Source organism: Diabrotica virgifera, chromosome 7, assembly GCF_917563875.1.
Source record: "Diabrotica virgifera virgifera chromosome 7, PGI_DIABVI_V3a".
Lineage (NCBI taxonomy): Eukaryota > Metazoa > Arthropoda > Insecta > Coleoptera > Chrysomelidae > Diabrotica > Diabrotica virgifera.
In genome coordinates this window covers 225464944-225492032 of record NC_065449.1, presented here as the reverse complement: position 1 = coordinate 225492032, position 27089 = coordinate 225464944, and the positions used below count along the sequence as shown (strand labels likewise).

The 27089-nt window shown below is 31.5% G+C and overlaps 2 protein-coding genes across 3 annotated transcripts in view; one reads left to right on the top strand and one right to left on the bottom strand.

The window, feature by feature from the left end:
• LOC114348778 (uncharacterized) overlaps positions 1 to 27089 on the top strand; it is an 882222-nt gene that overhangs the window by 567052 nt on the left and 288081 nt on the right. The gene's annotated exons all lie outside the window — the stretch shown is intronic.
• On the bottom strand, positions 242 to 15978 carry LOC114348703 (uncharacterized). Its single transcript, XM_028299212.2, has 3 exons — positions 15810 to 15978; positions 4029 to 4278; positions 242 to 596 (listed from the first exon to the last, which is right to left on the bottom strand). Exons 1-3 carry the CDS (start codon positions 15865 to 15867, stop codon positions 323 to 325), a joined length of 582 nt encoding a protein of 193 aa, XP_028155013.1. The 5' UTR covers positions 15868 to 15978; the 3' UTR covers positions 242 to 322.

Here is a 27089-nt window from a genome sequence, read left to right as displayed (position 1 = left end):
CAGCAGTAGAATTCAGTGGCGTCCTATATTTCTCTTTTCTGATTGACATCTTGTCCAAGATTCACATCCATATATCAGTATTGGACAATACAGTAATGAGTTGAGCAATTTCAGTTTTATTGTTTCTAAATTATTGGGACCTTTTCATATTTTCCAACCCCTCAACAAACCATGCTGAAAATTTATAAGACTTTGGAGGAAATGTTCCTGGTATTTTGGAGATGGAAATAATAAATCAAAGTTTCCATATTTCTAATGTAATTACAAACAAAAAGAATGAAGTAGGTAATGAAGTGAAAATAAATGTTTATTTCGATTTGAATTAGAAGAAGCAATGCGTATCTCTTTCTGGCAAATAAAGTGGAGAGATTTCTTTAAATAAAATTTGAAATCTTTTATTTTTGTTATTACAGTCACGTGATGCTATAAGTTTGTTTGTTGTAGAGTCGACAAAAACACATTTATCATCACATACGTTTATGGTTTGCAGCAGTGGATCATAGCGTAAGAATTGGTCCTTATTTGTTTTTCCATACTGGTAAGCTATCATGTCGCTATCAGTATCTGAACAGCCCCAACTGTGATCCCATACTAAGCTAAAAATTAAAATTGTTTGATAACAATGAATATATTAGGTGCGTTCTCTATTAGGGCTCACTTAATATAAATAATACTGTTAATAGATAAATATACAAGGAATATTTACATTTAATTAATATTAATAACTAATTATTAAATTATACTAGGTAAACATACCTTGTATATTTATCTATTAACGATACGATTTACATATATCATTTTAAAGTGCGCATGTGTTTTCTGACAATCTATCCAATTTTCTGACAATTTCAGGTACCCGCGAACGCAAATATTATATACAGGGTGAGGCAGATAACTGGCCTATTAGAAATATCTCGAGAACTAAAAGCAACAGAATCATGAAAATTGGAATACAGGGGTTTTGAAGGATGATCTATTAAATGAAAATATTTTCATCTCTTTGCAACTTCCGGTTATACCGGAAGTTGCTTATAACTTCGTTTTTTTAAATGGGACACCCTGTATATTTTTACATTTTTGGATTCTCTTCGATATCTTCTTTCTTAAAATATGAGGATTTGTAATGTTATACAGGGTATTTTAAAAGATAATTACGTTTGTTTATTAATTTCGTAGCAATATTCACACCCTGTAGAATAGTAGTAGTTTGACAACTAAAACTCTACTTACGTTCAAATGATTTTTAATATAGTCTACTATTGTTAAGAATCATTAGTATAGCTAAATTTTTAATTTTAGTATACAGGGTTGGTCGAAACTCGGAATGAGTATTTTCTGAGTTTTCTTAAAAGGAACACCCTGTATTTTAGTATTGTAATGAAATGATATTTTATGGTACTTTTTTATTTCTTAAGCATTCCCTATACCTAACTGCTTTAATTTGTGCTTAATTGTTAGTCGCACCAACAATCTTAACTGCGTAGCTATTTTGATAGTTAAACCATTATTGGTAATTTTAAGGATCGGTCTGGATTAATATGTATTTATTTCTGAAAATTTGTTTGTGATTGAATATTTTCATGGCCAACCTAATAAAATTTTACGTATGTTTTGTTGCAATTAATGTTTAGTTTGAATCACCAATAACTCACAAATTAAAGCAGTTAGGTATAGGGAATGCTTAAGAAATAAAAAAGTACCATAAAATATCATTTCATTACAATACTAAAATACAGGGTGTTCTATTTAAGAAAACTCAGAAAATATTCATTCCGTGTTTCGACCAACCCTGTATACTAATATTTCAAAATTAGCTATACTAATGATTCTTAACAATAATAGACTATATTAAAAATCACCTGAACGTAAGCAGAGTTTTTAATGTCAAACTATTACAATTCTACAGGGTGTGAATATTGTTACGAAATTAATAAAAAAAACGTAAATATCTTTTAAAATACCCTATATAATATTACAAAATCTCATATTTTAAGAAAGAAGATATTGAGGAAAATCCAAAAATGTAAAAATATACAGGGTGTCCCATTTAAAAAAACCAAGTTATAAGCAATTTCCGGTATAACCGGAAGTTGCAAAGAGATGAAAATATTTTCATTTAATAGATCATCCGTCAAAACCCCTTTATTCCAATTTTCATGATTCTGTTGCCTTTAGTTCTCGAGATATTTCTAATAGGCCAGTTATCTGCCTCACCCTATATACATATACATATATACAAGGAAGGCAGGAAGGAAGTATATATCGGCATGTGTCGCAACAATGATGGAAAAAAACAAAATTTGTATAAGATGAAATGCAACCGCAGACACGTGTTTCTGACTCAGTAGTGGTCATCAGTACGGTATAGCCAAGTTAGAATAGGTATACTTATGTTAACTTGGGAAAGGATCACTAGAGGAGCAATGCAACCAATTTGTGGAAATAATGTTAGAAGACCATAAGGATTTCAGAGCAACAACTGACACAACCACGGAGGAAGCTACACCTACCTAAAGAAAGGAATGCCAAACGTTTAGTACGTTTCAAACAATCAAACAAGAAAAGGTTAATGCGAGTTAATAGTTTAGTTCAAGACAGGAAGTATATATCGGCATGTCTCGCAACAGTGATGTAAAAAATTTCAAATTGTGTAAGATGGAATGCAACCGCAGACACGTGTTTCTCTGGCGACTCATTAGTCGCCACGCTCTGGAATCTTTAGCTGCTTAGCTGCAAAAGATCGATGACGAATGAAGAAAACTTGAACAATACCAGAATATTCTAATAGAATTCGAAAATTTGCATGAAGTTTATTTTAAAATGGGCAAAACAAAATATTTTGACAGTGATCCTCTTTTTTTTTTCAAAGATACGGACTTTCACTAAACACTAAGAAAACAAAATGTATGATGATCTCTAAGAATGGACAGCAATTTGGACGGATCAGTGTGAATGGTCCACAAATAGGAAGAGTAAAAACATACACTCACCTTGGTACGAACGTCCATGGAAATTGGGACCATTCCATAGAAATCAAATGTAGGATAGAGAAAGCAAGATCTGCATTTCAAAAAATGACAAAATTATTCAAATATCATGATTTGTCGATACCCACAAAAGTCAGGTTACTACGATGTTATATCTTTCCTATACTGTTGTACGGAGTTGAGTCGTGGACTCTCACAGACGCCACCTACAAGGAAATTGAGGCTTATGAAATGTGGCTTTATCGTCGAATCCTGAAGATATCTTATCCCGACCACATTATTAATGAGGATGTTTTGCTGAGAATGCAAAAAGAAAAAGAGCTGTTAATCAAAATAAAAACAGCCAAAATCGAATACCTTGGTCACATCATAAGGAACAATGAAATATATCTACTGCTGCAACTAATCTTGCAGGAAAAAGTAGAAGGAAAGCGAGGACCAGGAAGGCGAAGGATTTCATGGCTGAAAAATTTATGTACGTGGTTCAACATAACCACTACAATTTTTTTCAGAGCAGCAGTTTTCAAAGAACAGATTGCCATGATGGTCGCTAACATCCGAAACGGATAGGCACTACAAGAAGAAGAAGAAGATCCTCTATGTCCTAATTTAAGTGTCTTTGTATTGTCTGTGTTATCTTTAATAAATAGTGATTTAATTAAGTAAATTTAAGAAGGAAAAAGTACAGGAATCTCTTGGTAACCACCTTGTATTTAATTACTCATTCATCCCAATCACTTTATCTTCAAACGGGCTGCAGAATGGCGCAGAACGCTTGAGAAGATCATGGCGTTCTAAGGGTCATCATTATGGCCCTTAGGAGGCCATTATAACACCATGATTATGATGACTACAGAACGCTTTCATAAAAAAGAATAATAAAAAAAATGAAATGCCATTAATATTTATGCAGAACAATATTAACATAAGGATGTGTCCAACGATTGGACAAAATAAGAAATGCAGAAATAATAGAAGAGCTGAAACTAGACAAATTCCTGTAATATTTAAAATATCATTTATTATTTAAAAGTTACTTACATTGTCTCGTCTGCAAGATATATACGATAAGTCGGTGTTGGTGATGCAGAATATGTTAAATTACAATCAGGTACAAGTATCCAATCATAGTATTTTAATCCTTGTTTTGCGTATAAATTGTTAAGTTGATTTGCGGACAAACTGTCAAATGTTCCATTTGTAAGTGCTGTATCTACTCCAATCAAAATATTTGTTTCTACATTCATAATTTGTACTATCATTCTAAAGTCAATCTCATCATAATATTGTGCTAAAATGAAAATTAACAATTTTAATGGATGAGCATTGAGCAATAATTGTTTAAAGCTAATGAACATTTGAGAACATTTTATTTGATATGACAAAGTATTAATTCGTAAAGGACATCGCACACATCTTATGGAAAATATAATATCACTCAAATTCAATAAAATGTATACGAATAGATTCGTTTTAAATTAACGGTCAATTCTTTTCATTGTGCCAACTCTTAATTATGATTAATTACGGCGCAAATTGCAATTAAAGTTTATCGAAATCAAATTTTTGGAGTCTATAAACGTGTCAGTTATAATCACTATTGCTCTGGGTGCTATTCAAAACAGCTTAAATCCCGCTGGGCCTAAGCGGATTAGTGAAACTATTCTAATAAGATGCTTAATAGCCCGAGAAGATTTATGAAGTTACTGATTATCTGGGTATTTTAAAATATTTTTTCTCTCTCTAAATTATGTACTTACCCATTTGATTTCAGATTGATTTATATCAATTTCCGCTCTTATTATTGAAAATTAAGAGTTGGCGCAACGATAAGAATTGACCGTTAATTTGAAATGAATCTATTCATATAAATTTTATTGAATATGAGTGACATTATATTTTCCATAAGATGTGTGCCTTGTCCTTTATAATAATAAGTCTTCTGATTTATCAGTTTTATTTACTTTATAAAGATTTTTTGGCGGCAATATTATATGTATACCTCTGCTGCTAAACAGCACGAACCTTTTCTCAGAAGGGTTTGCACACAGTCATAATAGTCAGAAAGCCACTGCGCATCCGCTAGGAAAAATATTCTAATTCGGATTTTTTGCACAATCTTACTCAAAACGGACTCCTTTTAACAAATTTGCATGTTGCCAGGACCAAAAGGTGGTCAAAAATTTTTTAAACGTTTTTTTTTTGTTTTTTTCCTAAAATAATTTTTTTTGCATCGGAAAAAGTTTTTTTAGGTTTTTTGGATCATTCCAAACAGAAAAGGTCTTTAGTGACTTTTCTCTAAAAATGATAGTTTTTGACATATAAGCGATTAAAAATTGAAAAATTGCGAAATCGGCTATTTTTAACCCTCAAAAACTATGTGAAAAACTGAAAATTTGAATGTTGCCAAGGCAGGTAGATTTTCTTTGAACATCAATTGATGAAATCCCGAAGAGTTTTTTGCAATACAATATTCAAAACTCCTTTGTTTTTTAATTGCTAATCAAGCGTGCGCGACACTATTTTCCACCGACAGTATGGTGCAAATGAAAGGAATAAATTCGTTATTTCGTAAACCGGCGACTTTAAGGAAAAATCCCGAAACACGTCGATTTTTATTTTTAAGTTATGATATTGTGGCATATATGGTATACTAGTGAAGTCATGCATCTGGACGTGATGACGTAATCGATAATTTTTTTAAATGAGAATAGGGGTTGTGTGCTAGCTCATTTGAAAGGTTCTTCAATTCTCTATTCAGTAATATAAACATTTACATAATTATTTATACAGGGTGTTCAAAATTTTTTTATTAAATTAAATTATTTGACAAAAAAAGAAGTAGAAGGACACCCTGTATAAATAATTATGTAAATGTTTACATTACTGAATAGAGAATTGAAGAACATTTTAAATGAGCTACCACACTACCCCTATTCTCATTTAAGAAAATCACCTATTACGTCATCACGCCCAGACGGATGACGTCACTAGTATACCATATATGCCACAATATCATAACTTAAAAATAAAAATCGACCTGTTTCGGAATTTTTCCTTAAAGTTGCCGGTTTACGAAATAACGAATTTATTCCTTTCATTTGCACCATACTGTCGGTGGAAAATAGTGTCGCGCACGCTTGATTAGTAATTAAAAAAGAAAGGAGTTTTGAAAATTGTATTGCAAAAAACTCTTCGGGATTTCATCAATCGATGTTTACAGAATATCTACCTACCTTGGCAACATTCAAATTTTTAGTTTTTCACATAGTTTTTGAGGGTTAAAAATGGCCAATTTCGCAATTTTTCAATTTTTAATCGCTTATATGTCAAAAACTATCATTTTTAGAGAAAAGTCACTAAAGACCTTTTCTTTTTGGAATTATCCAAAAAACCTAAAAAAAACTTTTTCCCATGCAAAAAAAATTATTTTAGGAAAAAAACAAAAAAAAAAAACGCTTAAAAAATTTTTGACCACCTTTTGGTCCTGGCAACATGCAAATTTGTTAAAAGGAGTCCTTTTTGAGTAAGATTGTGCAAAAAATCCGAATTAGAATATTTTTTTAGCGGATGCGCAGTGGCTTTCTGGACTATAAAGATCTTTACAAAGTGAATAAAACGCATAAATCAAAAGAATTATTATTCTAATTTTATAAATTAATACTTTGTCTTGGTCATATCAGTTTATTATTTTAGTTGGGAATATACCACCAAATTCGCTTGGGCATTTAGCACTAAAAACACCGAAATAAATCGATATTTAAATACAGCACCAAGAGACTTGCAACTTTTTTTTCTTTTTTATTCATGATGATGCCAGGAAAAAAGTCTACTATAGAAAAATGGGTGTGAAATGCATAATTGCATTTTAAAGTGCATAAGATGCATCCAAAAATGCATAAACATGTCACAGTAAACATATTAAGGGGGCCAGTTTTTGTTATTCGGGGGTTTTGGGGTCGCTGATCACGACTACGCCATCAAAACCGACCCCTGAAGCACCTGTGGTCCAGACTTACTGCTAAGGCACGTAATATAAAGGTTTGAGGGTTATGGGCACTAAATTTATGCAAATATATTACTTGGAGGTTTTTGGAGTCGCTGAACACGAATACGTCATCGGAACCTACCCCGGAGCACCTGGTGCTCAGTGTCACTCCTAACTACGTCATTTTCTAAAATTTCCAGCGCTTCAGCCATAAATTGATTCGACCAGATTTCTCGAGGGGTTTTTGGAGTTGCTGAAAACGAATATGCCATCAGAACGACACCCGGAGCACTTGGTGTCTAGGATCACGTCATCTTCTGGAGTTTAGAGTGATTTAGGCACTAAATCAATGCAAACAGATTACATGGGCGGTTTTTGGGGTTACTGAACAAGAACCCGATCAGGACGTTATCTTCTGGAGGTTAGGAGTTTCTCGGCACTCAATGCATGCTTCTTCTTCTTCAAGTGCCGTCTCCTAATCGGAGGTTGGATATCATCATCACTATCTTTACTCTATCCACCGCTGCTCTAAAGAGTTCTATAGAACTGCATCTAAACCAGTCCCTTAAATTCTTTAACCATGACACTCTCCTTCTTCCTATACTCCTTCCGCCTCTTATCTTTCCCTGTATTATCAGTCTTAGCATTTCATATCGCGGTCCCCTCATTACGTGTCCCAGATATTGTAACTTTCTTATTTTTATTGTGTTTATTATTTCGCATTCTTTACCCATTTCTCGCAGTACTTCCGTGTTCGTTTTCCTCTGTGTCCATGCTATTCTAAGCATTCTTCTGTAACACCACATTTCAAATGACTGTAGCTTATTTATGTGTTCTTGCTTTAATGTCCAGCTTTCAAGTCCATATTGTAGTATCGAGAACACGTAGCATCTCAAAGCTCTTGCTCTCAGTTCTAAGCTAAGGTCTTTGTTGCAGAGAACTGTTTTCATTTTTACAAACGCATTTCTTGCTATTTCTATCCTGGTCCTTATTTCTGTTGTTTGATCATTTTTCTCTGAAATCCAGGTTCCTAGGTATTTGTATTTATCAACCCTTTCTATCGGTACATTTCCCAAATGTATGCTTGTTTGTATGTTTGTTTTCTTAGTTATTATCATGTATTTGGTCTTTTTTATATTCATTTTTAGTTCATATTCTTTACAGAAATTGTTTGTTTTTTTCAGTAGTAGTTGGAGTTGTTCAGCATAGCTTGCTATAATCACGGTGTCATCTGCATATCTTATGTTGTTAATAGATCTTCCGTTAATTATTATTCCTTCACTTTGAGATAGCAATGCTTCTTCAAAAATGGCTCCACTATATGCATTAAAGAGTAATGGAGACATAATACATCCCTGCCGAACTCCTCTCCTGATTTCAATTTCTGGACTGGGTTCATTATCTATTACAATTTGTGCTCTTTGATTCCAGTAAAGGTTTGTTATTATTCGTAAGTCCCTTTTGTCTATGTTTTTTGTCTTTAGAATTTGGACTAATTTTTCATGTCTTACTTTGTCAAAAGCCTTCTCAAAATCAACGTAACAAACATGCACATCCACATTCATGTCCATGCATCTTTGAGCTAACACATTAAAAACAAATAACGCCTCTCTGGTTCCTAGTCCGTTTCTGAACCCAAACTGACTATCATCTATTCCTTCTTCTAGTTTTTTGTTTATACGACCATGTATTATTTTCAAGAATAATTTGAGAATGTGACTTATTAATGATATTGTTCTGTATTCACTGCAATCTTTAGCGTTTGTATTTTTAGGGATAGCACAAAAGGTTGAGAGTAACCATTGTTTCGGTATGTTTCCTGTTTTGTACACTGTGTTAAACAAGTCTACGATAATGTCTAAGGTTCCATCATTTATACATTTTAAGCTTTCTACTGGGATTTGGTCTGGACCTACTGCTTTACCATTTTTGCTGTTTTTTAATGCCGATTTAATTTCTTCTTTTAATATCTTTAAAACCGTATCATCTTCTACTTCGACTTCCATCTGCTCTGTTCTATTGTCTTTGAACAATTCATTTATGTATTCTGTCCATCTCTTTAATTTTTCGTTAGTACTCAACACAAGTTTCCCATCTGTATCTTTTAGTATTCCCGGTTTTCTTTTTCTGTTGATCTGCGTTAATTCCTTAATTTTTTTATGTGTGTTAAAATTATCATGTCTTTTGTGGTGTTCTTCTATTTCTGCGTTTTGTTCTTTTAACCACTGTTCTTTAGCCTGTTTAATTTTGGATTTTATTTGTTTATCCACATTTTTGTACATCTGATTATCTTTGTTTTTATGCTGACGTCTTTCTTCCATTAAATCTAAGATTCCCTCCGTCATCCATTGTTTCTTTTTGTATCTGGTTGGTGTAAGAATTTCTTTTTGACATTTATCTATTTCTGTCTTTATTAATAACCATTTTGTCCCTGTTTCAGTATTTTGCTGGATTTGTTCTTTAACATTCATTAAACGGTTATTAATTTCATCTGTCAGGCGTTGTTTTATGAGTGGGTTTCTTAGTTTACTTGTATCGATTTTTACATCTGTTGTTCTGCGTTTTATTATTTTGCAAATAGATTATTATGCGGTTTTTGACGTTTAATACGAATACGCCATCAGAACTGCCTCCCGGACCATCTGGTGACCAAGCTTACTGCTAAGGCATTTTACCTTCTGGGGGTTGGAGAATTTTGGGCGCCAGGTGTACCGAAAGGTCGGTTCGGATGGCGTATTCTTGTTCAGCAACCTTAAAAAGCCCCCAAGTGGTATGTTCGCATGAATTTAGTGCTAAAAGCACTCGAAACTCCAGATGAGGTGCCTTAGCAGTGAACCTATGCACCAGGTGCTCCGGAAGTCGGTTCTGATGGCGTATTTATCTTAAGCGAGCCTAAAAATCCCCGCAATACAAAATTTGTTCCTTAATACTCCTCTTTGGACATGTTTATGTGGTTTTGGATACATTTTACGCACTTTTACGCACATAAAATTTAATTATTCATTTTCATCCAGTTTTCTATAGTAGACTTTTTTCTTGACATGACCCTGAACATAATGCAAAAAGTTGCAAGTTTCTAGGTGCTGTATTTAAAAATCGATTTATTTTGTGCTAAATGTCCTAGTGCCTAGTGCAGTGGTCGGCAAACTTTTTAGCCAAAGAGCCAAAAAATATGAACATTACAACAATTTAAAAAAATTGGGGGCCAGATCTGCTTGTTCAACAAACTTTTATTACACTAATTAAAACTAAAGTGTCTAGTCGGTTAATATAGTGAAAAATGCTCCCAGCGATATTCCAAAAATAAAAATACCACATATGTTCTACATCAAAAAGTATTCGACCAAAAAATGTTTAAAACCACTAGCCCCATCCACACCCCCCAAAAAATTAAAACGTGTTTTTTCGTTTTTTGGCGCTATCTTCGTTTCTAATCATCGTAGAAACTTTTATTTTCTTTCGGTTTGGAAGGTTTTATTTCCTACAACACTGTATTTTTTACAAAATTTTTGGCGCAAAATCAATTTTTTTAATTGTTGATATGTAGAACCAAAAAGGGAAAAAACAGCAAATGTGAGCTTTTTCAGCTGATCATAAAAATCAGGAATACTATTCCAAGCGTTGAAAATGATCTCATGTTTTCCTTCTCCAGGTCATTCAAAGCAGACCACTTGTGTTGTGAACATTGTTTTCTTCTCCAATATTTCCAATTCAACACAAAGACGTTCGAATTTAAAGTGCCATACCTCCTTGTTCTTAAATCCAGAAATTGTATTTCAAAGCTATTAATGTCAATTTCAAAAGGAGACAATTTCAACTCGGTTTTCGTAGCGTGAAGAGGATTTTTGATAAATGCTAAAGTTTGTAAGTTTGATAAAAGCCAATTTATCAGAATAAGATGTAGGTACGTTTTTCCTACCTGTAGGTAAGTTTTTTTTAAATGAAAATATTACTGCGCTTTCCGTGGATATTTGTGCCAGAGCCACACCTAAGGACCCAAAAAGTCACATGCGGCTCCGGAGCTGCACATTTCCGACCACTTGCCTAGAGTAATAACCTCGGGCTTTATTTTTATTTTTACTTCTCTCTATCTCTGCTGCTCTTTTTTCTTGACAGACCGTTAACGATAAAATTTCTTTACAAAAACGTTCTCCTACACCATTTTTTTCTTCCTTTTTTTAGCACCTCTTTCATAGTGTGAAGTAGCAAAAATATTAATAGACCAGGCTATATCGTCGACTCCGTTAGGTAAATTATTCCGATTCGTTTTTTGCACAAACTTACTCAAAAAGAGGTCCTTATAACAAATTCACCGAGTGCCGGAAGGTTCCGCGGTCGGAAAATTGTTTAAACCATTTTTTTAAACAAATTCAAAAATCAAGTTCTTCACTTAGTATACTTTTTCTGGATTCTTTGCGTCATTAGGAGCAAAACACGTCTCTTGTGATTTTTCTCTAAAATTTATTGTTGTCGAGTTAAACGCAATTTAATAGTTATTTATGATATAAGTGTTAAAAGTACACGTTTAAGGCACGCATGTGAAAGTTTGCAGAATGAGCGATAGCGAGTTCTGCAATTCACATGAGTGCCTTAAAAATGTACTTTTTAACACGCATATCATACAATATTTTTTCTACAAACGTAATTACAGGAAAATATCTACAAAATTTTTTACTTGAACGTGACTGACATTCCATTTTTATATTTTTTTGACATTACATCAAAATTGTCTATACGGTTAATACGAACTGCAGTGCCTTAAAAATATTTTAAAGCACTAGCGCCTTAAAGTAGTAGACTAAGAGCCGCTATAGGGGAAATTTCTTAATCATTTTAGGCACGACGGGACCGTATAATTTAAATAGTAGAACCTAAAAGAAAAGGTTTGAACACTGTGCCGTCACTTTTCAGTGGCACATGCGTCGACAGTGGCGCATCAAACTTTCCACTTATGGACGGGATAAATAAATTAAAAGTTACCCTCCCTTACTAACAGAATTCATTTTTTTTTTATTTTTTTAACTTCTATGTGATCAACACATAAGATTCAGCGTAATTTTAACCCACTACCCACTTCCCCCTGCCCCACCATCAAAAATTTATTTAGCGATATTATTTTTTTTTGGTGGGATGCAATCAATTTTAAAATTTCAAAAAATTCACACGCATAGTTAAGGCTTTTGTAAAACACGTCTATCTTTTATAGACCTGTAGGTTGAGTTTACATAACCTCAAAATATTTTAAATTTTGTTTTTTGGAAAAAAGTATTTAACTTTTTTTGGGGATAGCTGCAGATCTAATTTTTTTCTTGATCTTGTGTGTTTTATCAAACACTATATTTCTAGTTTTTTTCAGATTTTTCCGTAAGGCTCGCCACCTTCAAGAATCCGAAAAACTGCTTTTTGGGGGGTTTTGGGGGATTTTTCCTATTTTATAGACTTCATAATATATCAAATCAATTTCGATTTTATAGGTTATATGTAACTTGAAGTAACTAAGTCCTTTAGAATATTTAAAAATGGGAGAAACACGTTCAAACCCCCCAAAACCCCCTTAAAAAACAGTTTTTTGGATTTTTGAAGGTGACCAGATTTACAGAAAAATGTGAAAAAAAATTAAAAATATAGTGTTTGATAAAATACACAAGATTAAGAAAAAATTAGATCTACAGCTATCCCCAAAAAAATGTTATATACTTTTTTCCAAAAAAATTTTTTTTAAATTTTTTGAGGTTATGTAAACTCAACCTACAGGTCTATAAAAAATAGACGTGTTTTATAAAAGCCTTAACTATGCGTGTGAATTTTTTGAAATTTTAAAATTGATTGCATCCCACCAAAAAAAAAATAAAATCGAAAAATATAGTTTTTGATGGTGGGGGCAGGGGGAAGCGGGTGGTGGGTTAAAATTACGATGAATCTTATGTCTTAATCACATATAACTTAAATCAATGAAAAAAATTGAATTCTGGTAGTGAGGGAAGGTATTTTTTAATTTATGTATCCCGTCCATAAGTGGAAAGTTTGATGCGCCACTGTCGACGCATGTGCCACTGAAAAGTGACGGCACAGTGTTCAAACCTTTTCTTTTAGGTTCTACTATTTAAGTTGTAGGGTCCCATCGTGCCTAAAATGATTAAGAAATTTCACCTATAGCGGCTCTTAGTCTATAGCATTTTTAACGCTCGTATGGAGTGCTAAAAATTGCATTTTTAACACGGTTGTAGAAAAAATTTGATAACCGCGAAAATGGCAATTTCAAGGCCTAATAACTCTATTAAAAATTATTATTATGAAAGTCAGAAATGACTAAATCATAGTTTAAAGCTCCCACTCCCCCCCCCCCACCCTACATGTTAATAACAATAAGCGCTAACAGCGTATTAAGGCGGCCGTCAATGTGAGTGCGAGTAAGATTCACCATTGGACTGCCGGAATGGTGCATCTCTTAATTAAAAATAACAACTTAGTAATAAATTAATGACACAAATTTCTTCAGGATCATGTAGGGGGGTGGTCGCTTTAAACTATGATTTAGTCATTTCTGACTTTCATAATAATAATTTTTAATCGAGTTATTAAGCCTTGAAAATAGCCTTTTTCGCGTTTTTCAAATTTTAAATCGCTTATAACTCGACAACAGCCAATTTTAGAGAAAAATCACAGGAGACCTTTTTTGCTCACAAGGACCCAAAAATTCTAAAAAAAAATTGTACCGGGTGTCCCAATAAGAATGGCTCTCGGCCATATCTCAGGAACCGTTTATAGTAGAGCTTTGAAATAAAAAATTTTATAACAAAAGTTGCCTCAGGAAAAGCCTGGAAATTATTTTCATAATTGTGGGACCACCGCTAGAGGGCGTAATTGAACATCAAAAATTAAAAAATCTAAATTTTACAAAATTTTCCTAATGAAGGGGCACTGGAAATCCGATTATTGTATTCTTCATCAAATTCTGCGCATATTTGATTTAACAAGTTTAACTCTACCTTTGCAAATAAGAGGTGGGGGTGAGTGGGAACCTTGTTATGAAAAAATGGCTGTAAGTCCGGTTCTGCTAAATCAAATTTTGAAAACTTGGTCTTGTTGAAGACAGATCTTTTTCGTCAATGTAAAAGTTATGATTTCGAACCAACTTACTGAGTAATATGCCAGCTAGAAGGCGTTATTTAATTTTTTTCAGAAATCTAGTGTTCCTTGGAAAATATTAAATACAAACATGCATTTTTAATACCATATTACAAAATGAGACAAAATTAGCAACAGAATAGCGAAAACCGCATGTTAATACCTTTTTTCTATCTCGAGATATCTTACAAAACGTGTAAATTTAAAAACATAACTGTTACTGTCACCGGTAAACGAAATTCATTAAAAGTAGTGTGCTGTGGAAACAACAAAGAAACATTTTCCAGCTGTCAACGTATATTACGTCTTTTCAACGCTTCTCATTTGTTTCGAGCCTCGTTCATATCTCGTATATTAATATTATACACGGATTATACGGCATATGACAGAGGCTCGAAACAAATGAGAAGCGTTGAAAAGCCCTATTACAAAGAAATAAAAACAACTATTTAGTGATGACATAAACGTTCAAATTTTTGCCCATCATTTTCGTTGCAAACATTTACTCTTTCAAGAGTAGATTGAACAACAGTCTCAATTTCTGCTCTCGATATGCTTTGAATGGCGTTTAGTATTCTCTGGATAATGTATTCTAGAGTAGTGTATGATGGGCAACAATTTGAATATTTAGGTCGTCACTAAGTAGGTCTTTTTGTTCTGTGTTATATTTAATTTTAATAGTGTTGTTTCTCTTTACATTGTTGTTTTAATTAATTATATTTTTATACGTTGACATCTGGAAAATGTTATTTTGTTTTTTTCCACAGCACACTACTTTTCATTAACTTAGTTTACCGGTGATAGTAACAGTTATGTATAAAATTTACACGTTTCTCGAGATATCTTGAGATAGAAAAAGGGTATCGACATGCGGTTTTCGCTATTCTATTGCTAATTTAATCTAATTTTATAAAGTATGATTAAAAATGCATACTTGTATTTAATATTTTCCAAAGAAAACTAGATTTCTGAAAAAAATTAAATAACGCCTCCCAGCTGGCTTATTACTTATTAGGATGGTTCAAAATTATCACGCTTACATTGAAGAAAAAGATCTGTCTTCAACAAGACCAAGTTTTCAAAATTTGATTTAGCAGAACCGGACTTACAGCCATTTTTTCATAACAAGGTTCCCACTCACCCCACCTCTTATTTGCAAAGGTAGAGTTAAACTTGTTAAATCAAATATGCGCAGAATTTGATGAAGAATACAATAATCGGATTTCCAGTGCCCCTTCATTAGGAAAATTTTGTAAAATTTAGATTTTTCTATTTTTGATTTTCAATTACGCCCTCTAACGGTGGACCCACAATTATGAAAATAATTTCCAGGCTTTTCCTGAGGCAACTTTTGTTATAAAATTTTTTATTTCAAAGCTCTACTATAAACGGTTCCTGAGATATGGCCGAGAGCCATTCTTATTGGGACACCCGGTACTTAGTGAAAAATTTATTTTTTAAATTTGCCTAAAAAAATTGTTTAAACAATTTTCCGACCGCGGCACCTCCCGGCATCCTATAGATTTGTTATAAGGACCTTTTTTTGAGTAAGTTTGTGCAAAAAAACGAATCGGAATAATTTACCTAACGGGGGCGACAATAAAGCCTGGTCTATAGTATTTTTCTTGAGAATAGTCTAGATAAAAAACAACGCCAAAAACAAGAGTATAATGGAAAATAATTAATAAAACAATAATTTAGCTTACCAGATGCACTTTTAGCTAGGGAAAGGCCAACAAAAATTATAAATGCTTTAATAGACATGCTTACAAGTGGTTGTAACAATAATTCTTACAACTTTTGTATATTTATTTCTCTATTTATACTATAATAAAATGTATCTATTTTAATCTTACCGATAGCAAGATTATGCTTTTTTAAAATTGACTCACTTAATGATAGCAATGTGTAAATAGTAATGTGTACTACATTAATCACTTTCTGATATATTTGTTTGCTTTTTGTTCATTAAATGTTAATGCGATATTCTAAAATATGTACATCACAGTAATTTGTATACAAGGTGATTAACTTTGGTGACAAAGTCACCAAAAATTAGGAGGTAGCTGTAACCTTCACATTTTAAAATTATTTACATATACATAACAATCAATTAACACAATATTAACAATCAATTTAATCAAAAATATTTTTTTTATTTTAAATGAACAAACTTGTATTTTATTTTAAATTAAAAACCGCTTCATTTAAAGACGACTGTTATTCTCGTGATTTTTCATAACCGGCTTAATTTAATCATAATATGCAAACCAACAATGAATAATGTCAATTTTAGGGATTTCGGGGCCACTTTTCCAAAATGTTACAAAAGAAAGCAATGTGTTTCGTGCGTTATAGTTCAGACGTCGGTCAAGTCTGTTTATCCCGAAACGCAGTGATATATCAATTTGTTTATGGATATTGTAAACTGGCTTTTGCAAGATAAAATCAAAATAGAGTTATGAATTTTAAAACTACAGGGGAATCAGGTTAAGTCTGCCTCCGATAACACGGAAGTCCGGCCAACCCGGACCGATTTTCATCAGACAAACATTTCAACAATAAAAACGTAATATTGACAACCGAAACTGACTGAAATTTTTACCAAGGAATGAACAATACTGTATATAACTGTACGTAATTCACATGTACTGTGCATAATGTATTTCATGTTTTTGCAATTATAATGGAGTTTATCTCTAAGGATACCGTATTTTATTAATTTTTAATATATTCTACGTCTAACCCGGATTTTCGATAACCCGGATCGGAAGCGTTCCCGATTAATCCGACTTATCGAGGTTCCACTGTACTTGATTTAAGATTTTATCTCATATTTTTGTTTTTTTTTTCTTAAATTCGATGAATTCATTAAGAAAGTGCCTAATGAAAAGCTAAAATTTAGTTTTTTCGGCATTTTAATTGTTTGTTTTCATTTTACGCTTAAATTAAGCATTTACGAAAAACTACAAGATCTTGAAGCCAAAATAGTCATTTCTATAAAATAATGTACATTATTATTAAATCATACTTGAATATAAAAAATTTTCGGTAATTTATTAAACATAAAAATTTAAGAAAAACCAATCTTAATAAATAGTTGCTATGTATTTTTTCTATTCTCATACTATAATATATCAATTATGATGTCACTACCAGTATCATAATGAACTTCATTATGACACAAATTTTCATTAAGATACAGATTTTTAATCAATAGAATCGCGATATGGCATTCGCGATAAAGGTGGTACACGCGCAGTGACCAATGGCAAGTCAAATACATACGCTTTGATAGTTTTTAATATGTAAACAAACCATCAAACTGACAAACTACTGAATTTATTTGTGTTACAAAATTAATAAATTTCAATATATTTTTTGTTGTGAATGATCATAGAAAAAATAGTGTATACAACTTGTATTTAATTATCATTATGAAGCTCGTACTCTATACGAAACTCGCATACGGCTCGTTTCTTAACCCTCATACTCGCTTTATAATGACCATCATTAAATGCTCGTTGCATAATATACTATTATCTACTCTATGTCATATTATGTTTAACTGTGTCATAGTTTTTAGTTTGTGAAAACTGTCATTATAGATGACAGTGCGTGAAGTAAAAAGTGTGCGTTTAAAGTGTGCGTGAAGTAAAAAGTGTGCGTTTAAAGTGTGCGTGAAGTAAAAATATATTTTAAATGGGATTTACTTTTTCGCACTGTTTTTGGCACACTTTCATATAATCAAATATCCTTAAATTTCGCGTTGTCATGGTGATGACTTGATGACATTGTCAGCAATAAATTATGACAAAAGTTTTGACAGTTTTGTGGTTTGAAAGAAGTTAGAATTTTTAAATGTCAAAGTTCTAAAAATTGTAGAATATAAATGAATTCCAGTGACGAAGAGTTACAGTTTTTTTTCTTTGTTTATCGTAGATAAAATATTGTATCAAACTGTGCGTGAAGTACTTTTTGCGAATTTACGCGATGTGTAGCACTCGCGCCGCTGTCGCTCGTGCTCTAAACATCGCGGGCGTTCGCAAAAAGCATACTTTACTTACTGTTTCATAAATAACTATTTTCATAATGTTTCAAGTAGCGTATTTTGTTTTTTTTTGCAATAGTTAAAACGTTGCAGATAATTAAATTTATTTGAGGCAAAAAATTGTACTTCATGCTGCATCAATTACTTGTAAGTACTAAATTAAAAATAAAAGTGAATATACTTTGTTAAAAACATGAAAACTTGAGACCCTACGAGGAACATGAGGCCAAAAATGTCCACAAAAGCACTTCAACAGCTATTTGAAAATTACTTTTTTTTTCTCAAATGGGATAAGCAAATAGAATTTTTTTACAACTACTCGTCCGATAGGGCCCATTTTTTCCACATGTAGTAACTACGAAAAAACTCACATTGTGAAATGTATGTGTTTTAAATATTTTACTGCTTATTTTAATAATTATAAAAAAAATGAAAAAATACTTATTTGGGGTTTAGTTTGCAATAACTTTTTTGTTTATAAACATTTTTTTAATTTAAAAATATCATTTTAAAGAGCATTTTCAAAGCAGTCATTTGTTAAACGTTTTCATCAACAGTTTTGACAATATTCAAGTAAATGAAAAAATAGGCATTTTTTCTAAAATATTAATAAAAAACCATGAGGCAATACAAATTTCGATACCCACGCCTTTTCTATTAACTTCCCCAGATATTTCAGTTGAAAAATATCAGCTGTAGTTTTTATATTTTTATATGGAAAATATGATCTTTAATAACTTATTCGTAATTTATATAATAATAATAATTTAAACGTATTTACGTATTACACTGTTATATAATTAAATATAGGTGTAATATTGTTATCTTATCAATATATTACATCATTAGATATTAATATTAAATATTTTAGCACCAAATATCTTATGAGTATATTTATAATAAATTTGTACTTGCACTTTTGTATTCTTTTAAATTTCAATGTTTTTTAAGAATACACACAAATAAAAGGTTAAGTGCGTGAAACTAAACCTCATAGGAAACTGTCTTCTAAGCAGTGGCGGCGCCTGGTGTAAAATATTGGGGTGCACACATAATATTAACATATAAAAAGACATTGAGACCCTATTTCCGTAGGCAAAGGTTTTTGAGTGTCTTCACATTGTAAAAATCAAACGACCTTATTAAAAATTACAATAAATAATTATTTTATTTAATTATTAATTTATTTTATTTATATTTTATTTTATTAAAATTATAATTTACTGAAATGTTACAAGAAAGTTTTGTAACGAAAGTCAGTCGCCTGTTATTTTTTAGATAAATTATTCACAAACAAATTCAGTAAAATTTGGACTTTCTTGAATCATTTTTTTTTTATTGAAAACATTGCGAGTGCAGCTAATCGATCCTGGCCCATAGCTATTCCAAGGAAAGTTTTGATATGTTTCAATGCAGAGAGACATCGTTCTGTTTCTGCAGTTGTCACTGGCATCGTAACAAGTACATAATTGGAGAATTCCAATCTGGAATTCCAACTGGATAGTTAAAATCGTATCTTCTATTTTATTCATTATGCTTCCTCTTCTCCAAATATGTGCTTCCCACCTACACACTTTGTAAGTTTTTACACAAATCTCCACTTTAAATAATCATTTATAATCCCGACGTTTGCACTTTGGTACATTCTTAATTAACAAATTTGGTTTCGGCATTTTTAATTTTTCTTCTAAATATAATGAAGAAAATTTAATTGATTTTAAATATTCCACGCTAACATTTACGTCCACAAATCCTTCCATTCTTAACCCTGGAAGCTCACACTTGGGTGTGAGATACCCATCGCGACACTTAACTGCACGTAGCTTGTGCAGCTGCATTTCAATGGTAATGCTGCTTTATGTAAATTCGGTCTCTAGTCTGCCAAGGACGGGTGTGTAGTTGCGGTCTCATTTGAGCAATATTTCCAATCACGAGAATTTATTGAATACAGGCTAGGGTATGTAGCACCCATGTGTGAGGTTTGCGATCAAGTGTGCGTTCAAGTTAATGATTTAACAACACAACATCCCACAAATTTAGTAAAACAAACTAGGTGTTATTTCTGCAAAGGCAAAGATGGAAAAGCAAAGCGTGCATGCTCGGCTGGCTATAAAGCATAATGCATGGAGCATAGAGCCACACTGCCTTATGAATGTAGTTACTAAAATGAGTGAAACTGAAATACCTGGCTAAGAATGAATATGAGTGAATATAATCAAAAGGTGTTATATTTTAGTTAGAAAGACTATTTTGTTGTTAAATTAAATTAAAATATTTTGAATTATGTTTCCGGTTTTTTAGAAAATGTTTTAATTATTTTTAGGTATTTTTAATATTTTTTTCTTTTGTGTCACTACAATTAAGAGAGAGAAAATAAAATTATTGATTTAATTATTCTTATGTATTCAATAGTGATCAGAGAGTCTTTGGAAATCATAAAATATTTACTTTTCTTTTTATTTCTTCACAAAAAATCATTGGGTATCTGACACCTATGTGTGGGGTTTATTTAAAAAAAAATAGGTGTGATCTTCCAGGGTTAATATAGTTCCGAAATTCGAACTTCATGGAAGCAAAATTTAAACATACGTGTGCCGTGCACGTTGAAAACACCAAAGATCATGCCATATGCCATACGATCACATCCAACTTGTGATCCTGAAGCCATCTAAACTTTGGGCTATAGCGGGTAGCGGGGTGGGTGGTGAGTTGTATTTAATAGTATGAAAAGTCATTGGTATAGGAACCACTGTGAGAGCGGTGAACGCGGGGTTCTGTCTAAGGCCTCGCATCCGTGAACTTTCTCCTTTTAAATAGAATAAAAATAATTAAATGTTACCTATTAGATATTTATAAACTCCTTGGATCTGTTATTTCGAATTTCAATTACTGTATAGTTAGATTAAAATGTTATTTATAGAATGATAAATATTACATATATGAATGTTGGTGTGAAAATAATTTTGGGGGTTCACGTGCACATGTGCACTTATGGAGGAACCGCCACTGCTTCTAAGTGATCTAATCTGAATCTCCTATCTATAATTTGCTATTTTTAATTCTCTTGTGTAATCATTGTTTAAAATTTTATCTCACTTAATTTTAACAATTTTACTTTAACGAAATAATAATATTATTGATAAATATTATAATAGGTAAAATTTACCACTTATAATGCTCAAATAATCGACTAATATTGAGATCGATAATCAATGCTCAAAAACCACAAATCATCAATTTCTCAAAGAGGATAGCATTACAAGCCTTAAAATACTGGTTGTGCGAGGAATAGAGATTTTATTTGCCAAAGAAACAAAATACATACGGGTATATTTTTATCGTACGCTTACATGTAATACTCTCATGCTGAAAACTTTACACACACAAAAATATGTCAGGGACTTAAAAATAACGAATTTATTCATTTCATTTGCACTATACTGTATAGTCAACAACACTTAAACGAGACATATATTCTTAAATTTGCTATGATAATAAATATGTCATAAAGAAGAAACGTTTGTCGCTAAGAGATACAAGGAAAGTTTCCGAAGTCACAAGGATTGACAGTGTATCAAGTCGTCGACAATAATTGGTTTTGCAAAGCCAGAAATAATACGTCCAATATCTGGGCCGTTACTTAAATAAGAAAGACTCAAAGAATTAAGTAGTTTCACGATGAAAAATTTTACAGCATCAACTCGATGGTTGGAAAGTTTCTGCAAGCATCATTATATAAAATTTAAATTAGTTTGTGATGAGGTTAATTTGAACAATATAGAGGACCGGAACACCAAGTTACAATTCATAACAAGAAATTATTCTCCAGAAGTAGACAATGCTGACGAAAGACGGCTTTTTTACCAAGCCATGCCTAACACGACATTTGCATAAAAAAAATTAAAAATGTGCAGTTACAAATTCTTTAAAAATGCTTAAAATCTGTTTTTTTTTGTTTGTATTGTATGTAGTTTTGTTTAATAGTATATTATTGTTTTAGTAATCTGCCTTTATTATATTTACTTTAGTTAATAAAATATAAAAACAAATAAAGTTGCAATTATCTTTTATGTACCGGGTGTCCACTTATATTTTCCCAAAATTTTAACTGCCCATAACTTCTAAACGGCTCAAGATAGAAATATGCGGTTTTCGCTGAAATGTTTTATTTGAGTAAAAGTTTTGTGTGAATGGATTGAATTTTTGATACCACTTTAAAAAAAATGGCCGATTTTCGAAAAAAAGTTTTTTTATTGAAACACCCAGTATATTTTTTGTAAATTGAAAGAACGCTCATTTACCTATTCAGCGATATAAAGTTTTTTAAAATCGGTTGTCAAATGACTGAGTAGTTCATTTTTAAAATGAGATGCAATGTGGAAATCACATAACAGATAGATGCATCTCTCATTTTAAAAATTAATTACTCAGTCATTTGACAACGAATTTTAAAAACTTTATATCGCTGGATAGATGAATGATCATTCTTTTAATTTTGCAAAAAAATATACTGGCTGTTCCATTAAAAAAAGTCAACAACGTTTTTTTCAAAAATCCGCCATTTTTGTTTCGTAATTGGAAGCGATATAAAAAATTTAATCCATTCAAACAAAACTTTTACTAAAATAAAACATTTTAGCGAAAACCGTATATTTCTATCTTAAGCCGTTTAGAAGTTATAGGCAGTTAAAATGGGGAAAAATATAAGTGAACTGAACACTCGGTACCTATTTGTGGAACAAAAAACCTGGCAAAAGAGGACACCTTTCTATAACGGCCAAAAGCTATTTTATTTTTAGTAGCCATTATTCATTATTGACAGGTTTTACTGTAGTATAAATGTGGTTAACATTGGTTATTAATTTTGTTATAAGTATTACTTACTTCGTATTATCTGCTATACGAAGAAGATAGGCTGGAGCATTCGTATTCGGGGAACAGGCAGGTTCAAGTATCCAATCGTAAGACTGCAAATCTTCCCTTGCATATATCGTATTACTACCCTCATTTGTTGTATCAACACCTACCAGTTGTCCCGATTCTAAATTTCTAATTTTTACCATCATGTGCAGTGTTTCGTCAGTTTGTGCTAAAATATTATAAAAAAGGATACAATTCATTCATAAAATTATAAATACCTACCTACATACAGTGAGGACGTTGTGTCACGAATGGACGATTTTGAAAATAAATCCCGAAGCAGGCCGATTTTTATTTTTAAATTATGATTTTATGGCATATATACATATAGCATACTGGTGACGTCATCCATCTGGGTGTGATGACATATTCGATGTTTTTTTTAAGAGAATAGGGGTCCCAGGGCTCCGAAAAGAAGAATGTAAAACAGGTGAAATGTTTATTTGACAAATAACTATTGATTTCGCTTAAATTCAACGTTTAAGCTGTCACCCAACTGCCAAGTGGCAGAATATTTAATTTAAGCGAGAATCAATGTTAATGCAGTCACTGAAGGTGGCTATGAGCTATTATCACCGATTGCGTTGAACCTCCATCGATTTGCAAGAAAATTCGTTAGTGGTTAGAGGATATCTCAAGGAACAAAGGTGACATGGTGCCAACTTGCGCTTTTAACCGGGTGGTGGATGTCACCCCTACTCGGGGGTGAAAATTATTTTATTGAAAATAACCCCATAATCCGATAGAGGAAAAAATTATAAGTAAAACTTTTTACATAAAGTTATTAAAATAAATCAAAACTTTTTGAGTTATTAAAGATCAAAGATTTTAATTTTTCTTGAGAAAAATGCATGTTTTTAACCGATTTTTCATCAATAACTCAAAAACTGTAAGTTTTTACAAAAAAGTTATAATTACCAAAATTGAAGCTAATAAAAAATCAAATAAAACTCTTATTAGAAAAATCTTTTAATGCTAACTTAAAGTGAGTTATAGGTAGTTGAATGTATATTTTTTTCGGCGAGTAAAAATATCTTAGTATTCAAGCTTAAATAACGGGAAAATGATGCATTTTATAACATAAACTTATTAAAAATTTGTCAAAGTACTTAAAAATATCTATCAAATCAGCCCCCACACATGTTGATAGCATTAAAATTTTTGATCCAAATTTTTTTCAAAATGTATGTTTTAACAATTTTTCCAAAAAATGTTATTTTTTTTAATAACTCCGTTCACTTTTACGACATCAGGTTTATCTAAAAACTATTTGAAAGCTAATTCCAAGGGATATTTAACAACATTAAATTTAATCTTTTAAACCCCTTACTTTTTAAAAATAAAAGTTTAAATGGCCCCGGTTGCATGGTTCTCACAGCAAAATTTAAGATTTAAACGTTTTTATCTCGGTCATTTTTTACGATATATGTGGAATCAGTAAACAGGTATAATATTTAACATAGAAAAAGCTAGAGTTTGGTTATATATCATGTTTTACGTATATTGGGTATTTTTTTAGTTATTATCAAAAGAATATGAAAATTAGGGTAATTTGAAAAATCATGATTTTTTTAAATTATATTTTTTTTTTCAAAAATGTGCATTCTATACGGGTCAAAATTATTGAAATCATTACTTATGCTAATATAAAGAAGCTTTTGTAAGGATTAATATAAATTTTAATTTTTGGTGGAAATGGTGTATGTTTTATTTTTCATTTTTCCTAAAAAATTCGAAACGGTTGTCTTATTTTCATCATAACTTGCCTAATTTTGATGCTATTAACTTGTTCTGAAGCTTATTTGATGGGTATTTTTAAGTACTTTGACAAGTGATTAGCAGGTATATTTTATACTTTTTCCTAAAAAATTCGAAAGGGTTGTCTTATTTTCATTATAACTTGCTTAATTTTGATGCTAGTAATTTGTTCTGAAGCTTATTTGATAGGTATTCTTAAGTACTTTGACAAGTGTTTAGCAGGTATATTTTATACATTGCATCGTTTTCCCGTTATTTAAGCTTGAATACTTAGATTTGAATACTCGTCGAAAAAAATATATATTCAATTGCCAATAACCCAATTTGAACTAACATAGTTTAGTTCTTTAAGTGAGCAATATATTCAGATTTTTATTATCTTCAATTTCAGTAATAATAAATTCTTTGTAAAACCTTATAGTTTTTGAGTTATACGTGAAAAACCGCTTTAAAACATGCATTTTTTTTACGAAAAAATAAAATCTTTGGTCTTTAAAAACTCAAAAAGTGTTGATTTATATTAATAACTTTATATAACAAATTTTGCTTATAATTTGTCCGTCTATCGATTTGTGGTATTATTTTTAATAACATAATTTTCACTCCCGAGGAGGGGTGGCATCTACGCCCAGGGTAAAAGCGCAAGATTGCATCATGTCACCTTTGTTCCTTGAGGTATCGTCTAATTACTTACCAATTTTCATGAAAATGAATGGAGGTTCAACGAAATCGGAGGTGAAAACCTTCAGTGACTGCACTATGTTGATTTGTGAAATAAACATTTTTTTGTTTTCTGACAGCAGTAATAGTTATTTATATACCAAGTCTGTAAAGTGACTCTTTATCGAACGAGTCTGATATTACGAGAAGAGCGAGCGTAGCGAGCGAGGCGAGTAACAGACAAGTTCGATAAGGAGTCTTTACTGACGTGGTGCATACAAAATTTTATCGCCAAAATATATTTTTTAAAATTTAATGTCGTCCGAACCACTGGTGTTATAAACGACAACAATGGAAAATACATAATATTAAAAATAAAAAGAGATTGTAATATTAACTAAATAGGTAGATATGTACTAACAAAAATCTGAAAAATTTGTGATACAATTAAATGTCTTTTATTCCTATTTCCGTTAAAATCTGTATATTGTTGATATTTGTATTGTCTCTAAGAAGCTCAGATATGTCCCTGGGAAGGTTGAGTTTACTTCTCTTTGCTGGTATATTTGACAAATCGGTTAAGATATGTTTTATTGATATAAAATAATATTTGCCAATATAATTTGATATTGGTTATAACACTTACTTGGAATTTACAATTTAAGAACTTTTAGATTTCATATTTTAGATGTCATAATAATTTCATGACAGTGATGTCAGATAACTTGCAAGATGGTCGCTTTCGATTTTTAATCGATAGTTATCAATATTGAATAATTACTAAATCGGTAAAGTTTTAATTTATTTTATATGAATATTATTACAAAATAATACAGAATTTCACTTTTTGACATGAATTTAATTGATAATATTGCAAATTGCCTACAATATTTTTAATAATTAAAGTAAATTAATTGTAAGTCCACTTAGTCCACTCAAATACTCGCCATTCGATTACTGTCATCGACCACTTACATTCAATCTCGGTTAATTTGATTAATCGCGGCAGGTAAAGTGAAATTGTTCTTTCAGTACAATAAAGTGTTACTTTAGTAATGACTTAAGTGGCGGTTGGCGATAAAATATATTTTGAATTAATTAAATTATAATACATTCTTCTTTTTGTGGCAAATATTTTAATTAAAAAAAAATATTTTGGGCACCCTATATAAAGTAGTATGTTAATGTTTATAATAGTGTATAGAGAATCGAATAACCTTTTAAATGAGCTAGCAAACAACCCATTATTAAAAAATAAAAATCGACCCGTTTTAAAAAATTAAGAGAAAATCCAAACAGAAGACAATAAGGAAATAGGACTTTTATACCAAAATAAAAGATTCACATAAATGACAAAATAATTAAAAACAAAGAGGAATACAGGGTGTCTAGAAACTCTCCTGACAAACGAAGGCCGGAGAATCCTCAGATAATTTTAAGATAAGTTAACCCAATTCATCTATCCCGAAAATGCTTCCTAAGGGAGCTATGTAGAGCTCTTTGAGGATGGCGTCTTGCAATTAGTTTTTTAAATATCTCTAAAACGTTTTTATTTTAGAAAAATGAAAACTGGTACTCTTGTTTATTTTATAGAGAT

Bases quoted from the DNA above. Each gene is read 5' to 3' on its own strand.
- LOC114348703 (XM_028299212.2), bottom strand. From the start codon at position 15,867: ATGTCTATTAAAGCATTTATAATTTTTGTTGGCCTTTCCCTAGCTAAA. The intron at 4,279-15,809 runs GTAAGCTAAATT...TTTTCATTTTAG, and splicing joins CCTAGCTAAAAGTGCATCTG to CACAATATTATGATGAGATT. The intron at 597-4,028 runs GTAAGTAACTTT...TTTAATTTTTAG, and splicing joins TATCTTGCAGACGAGACAAT to CTTAGTATGGGATCACAGTT.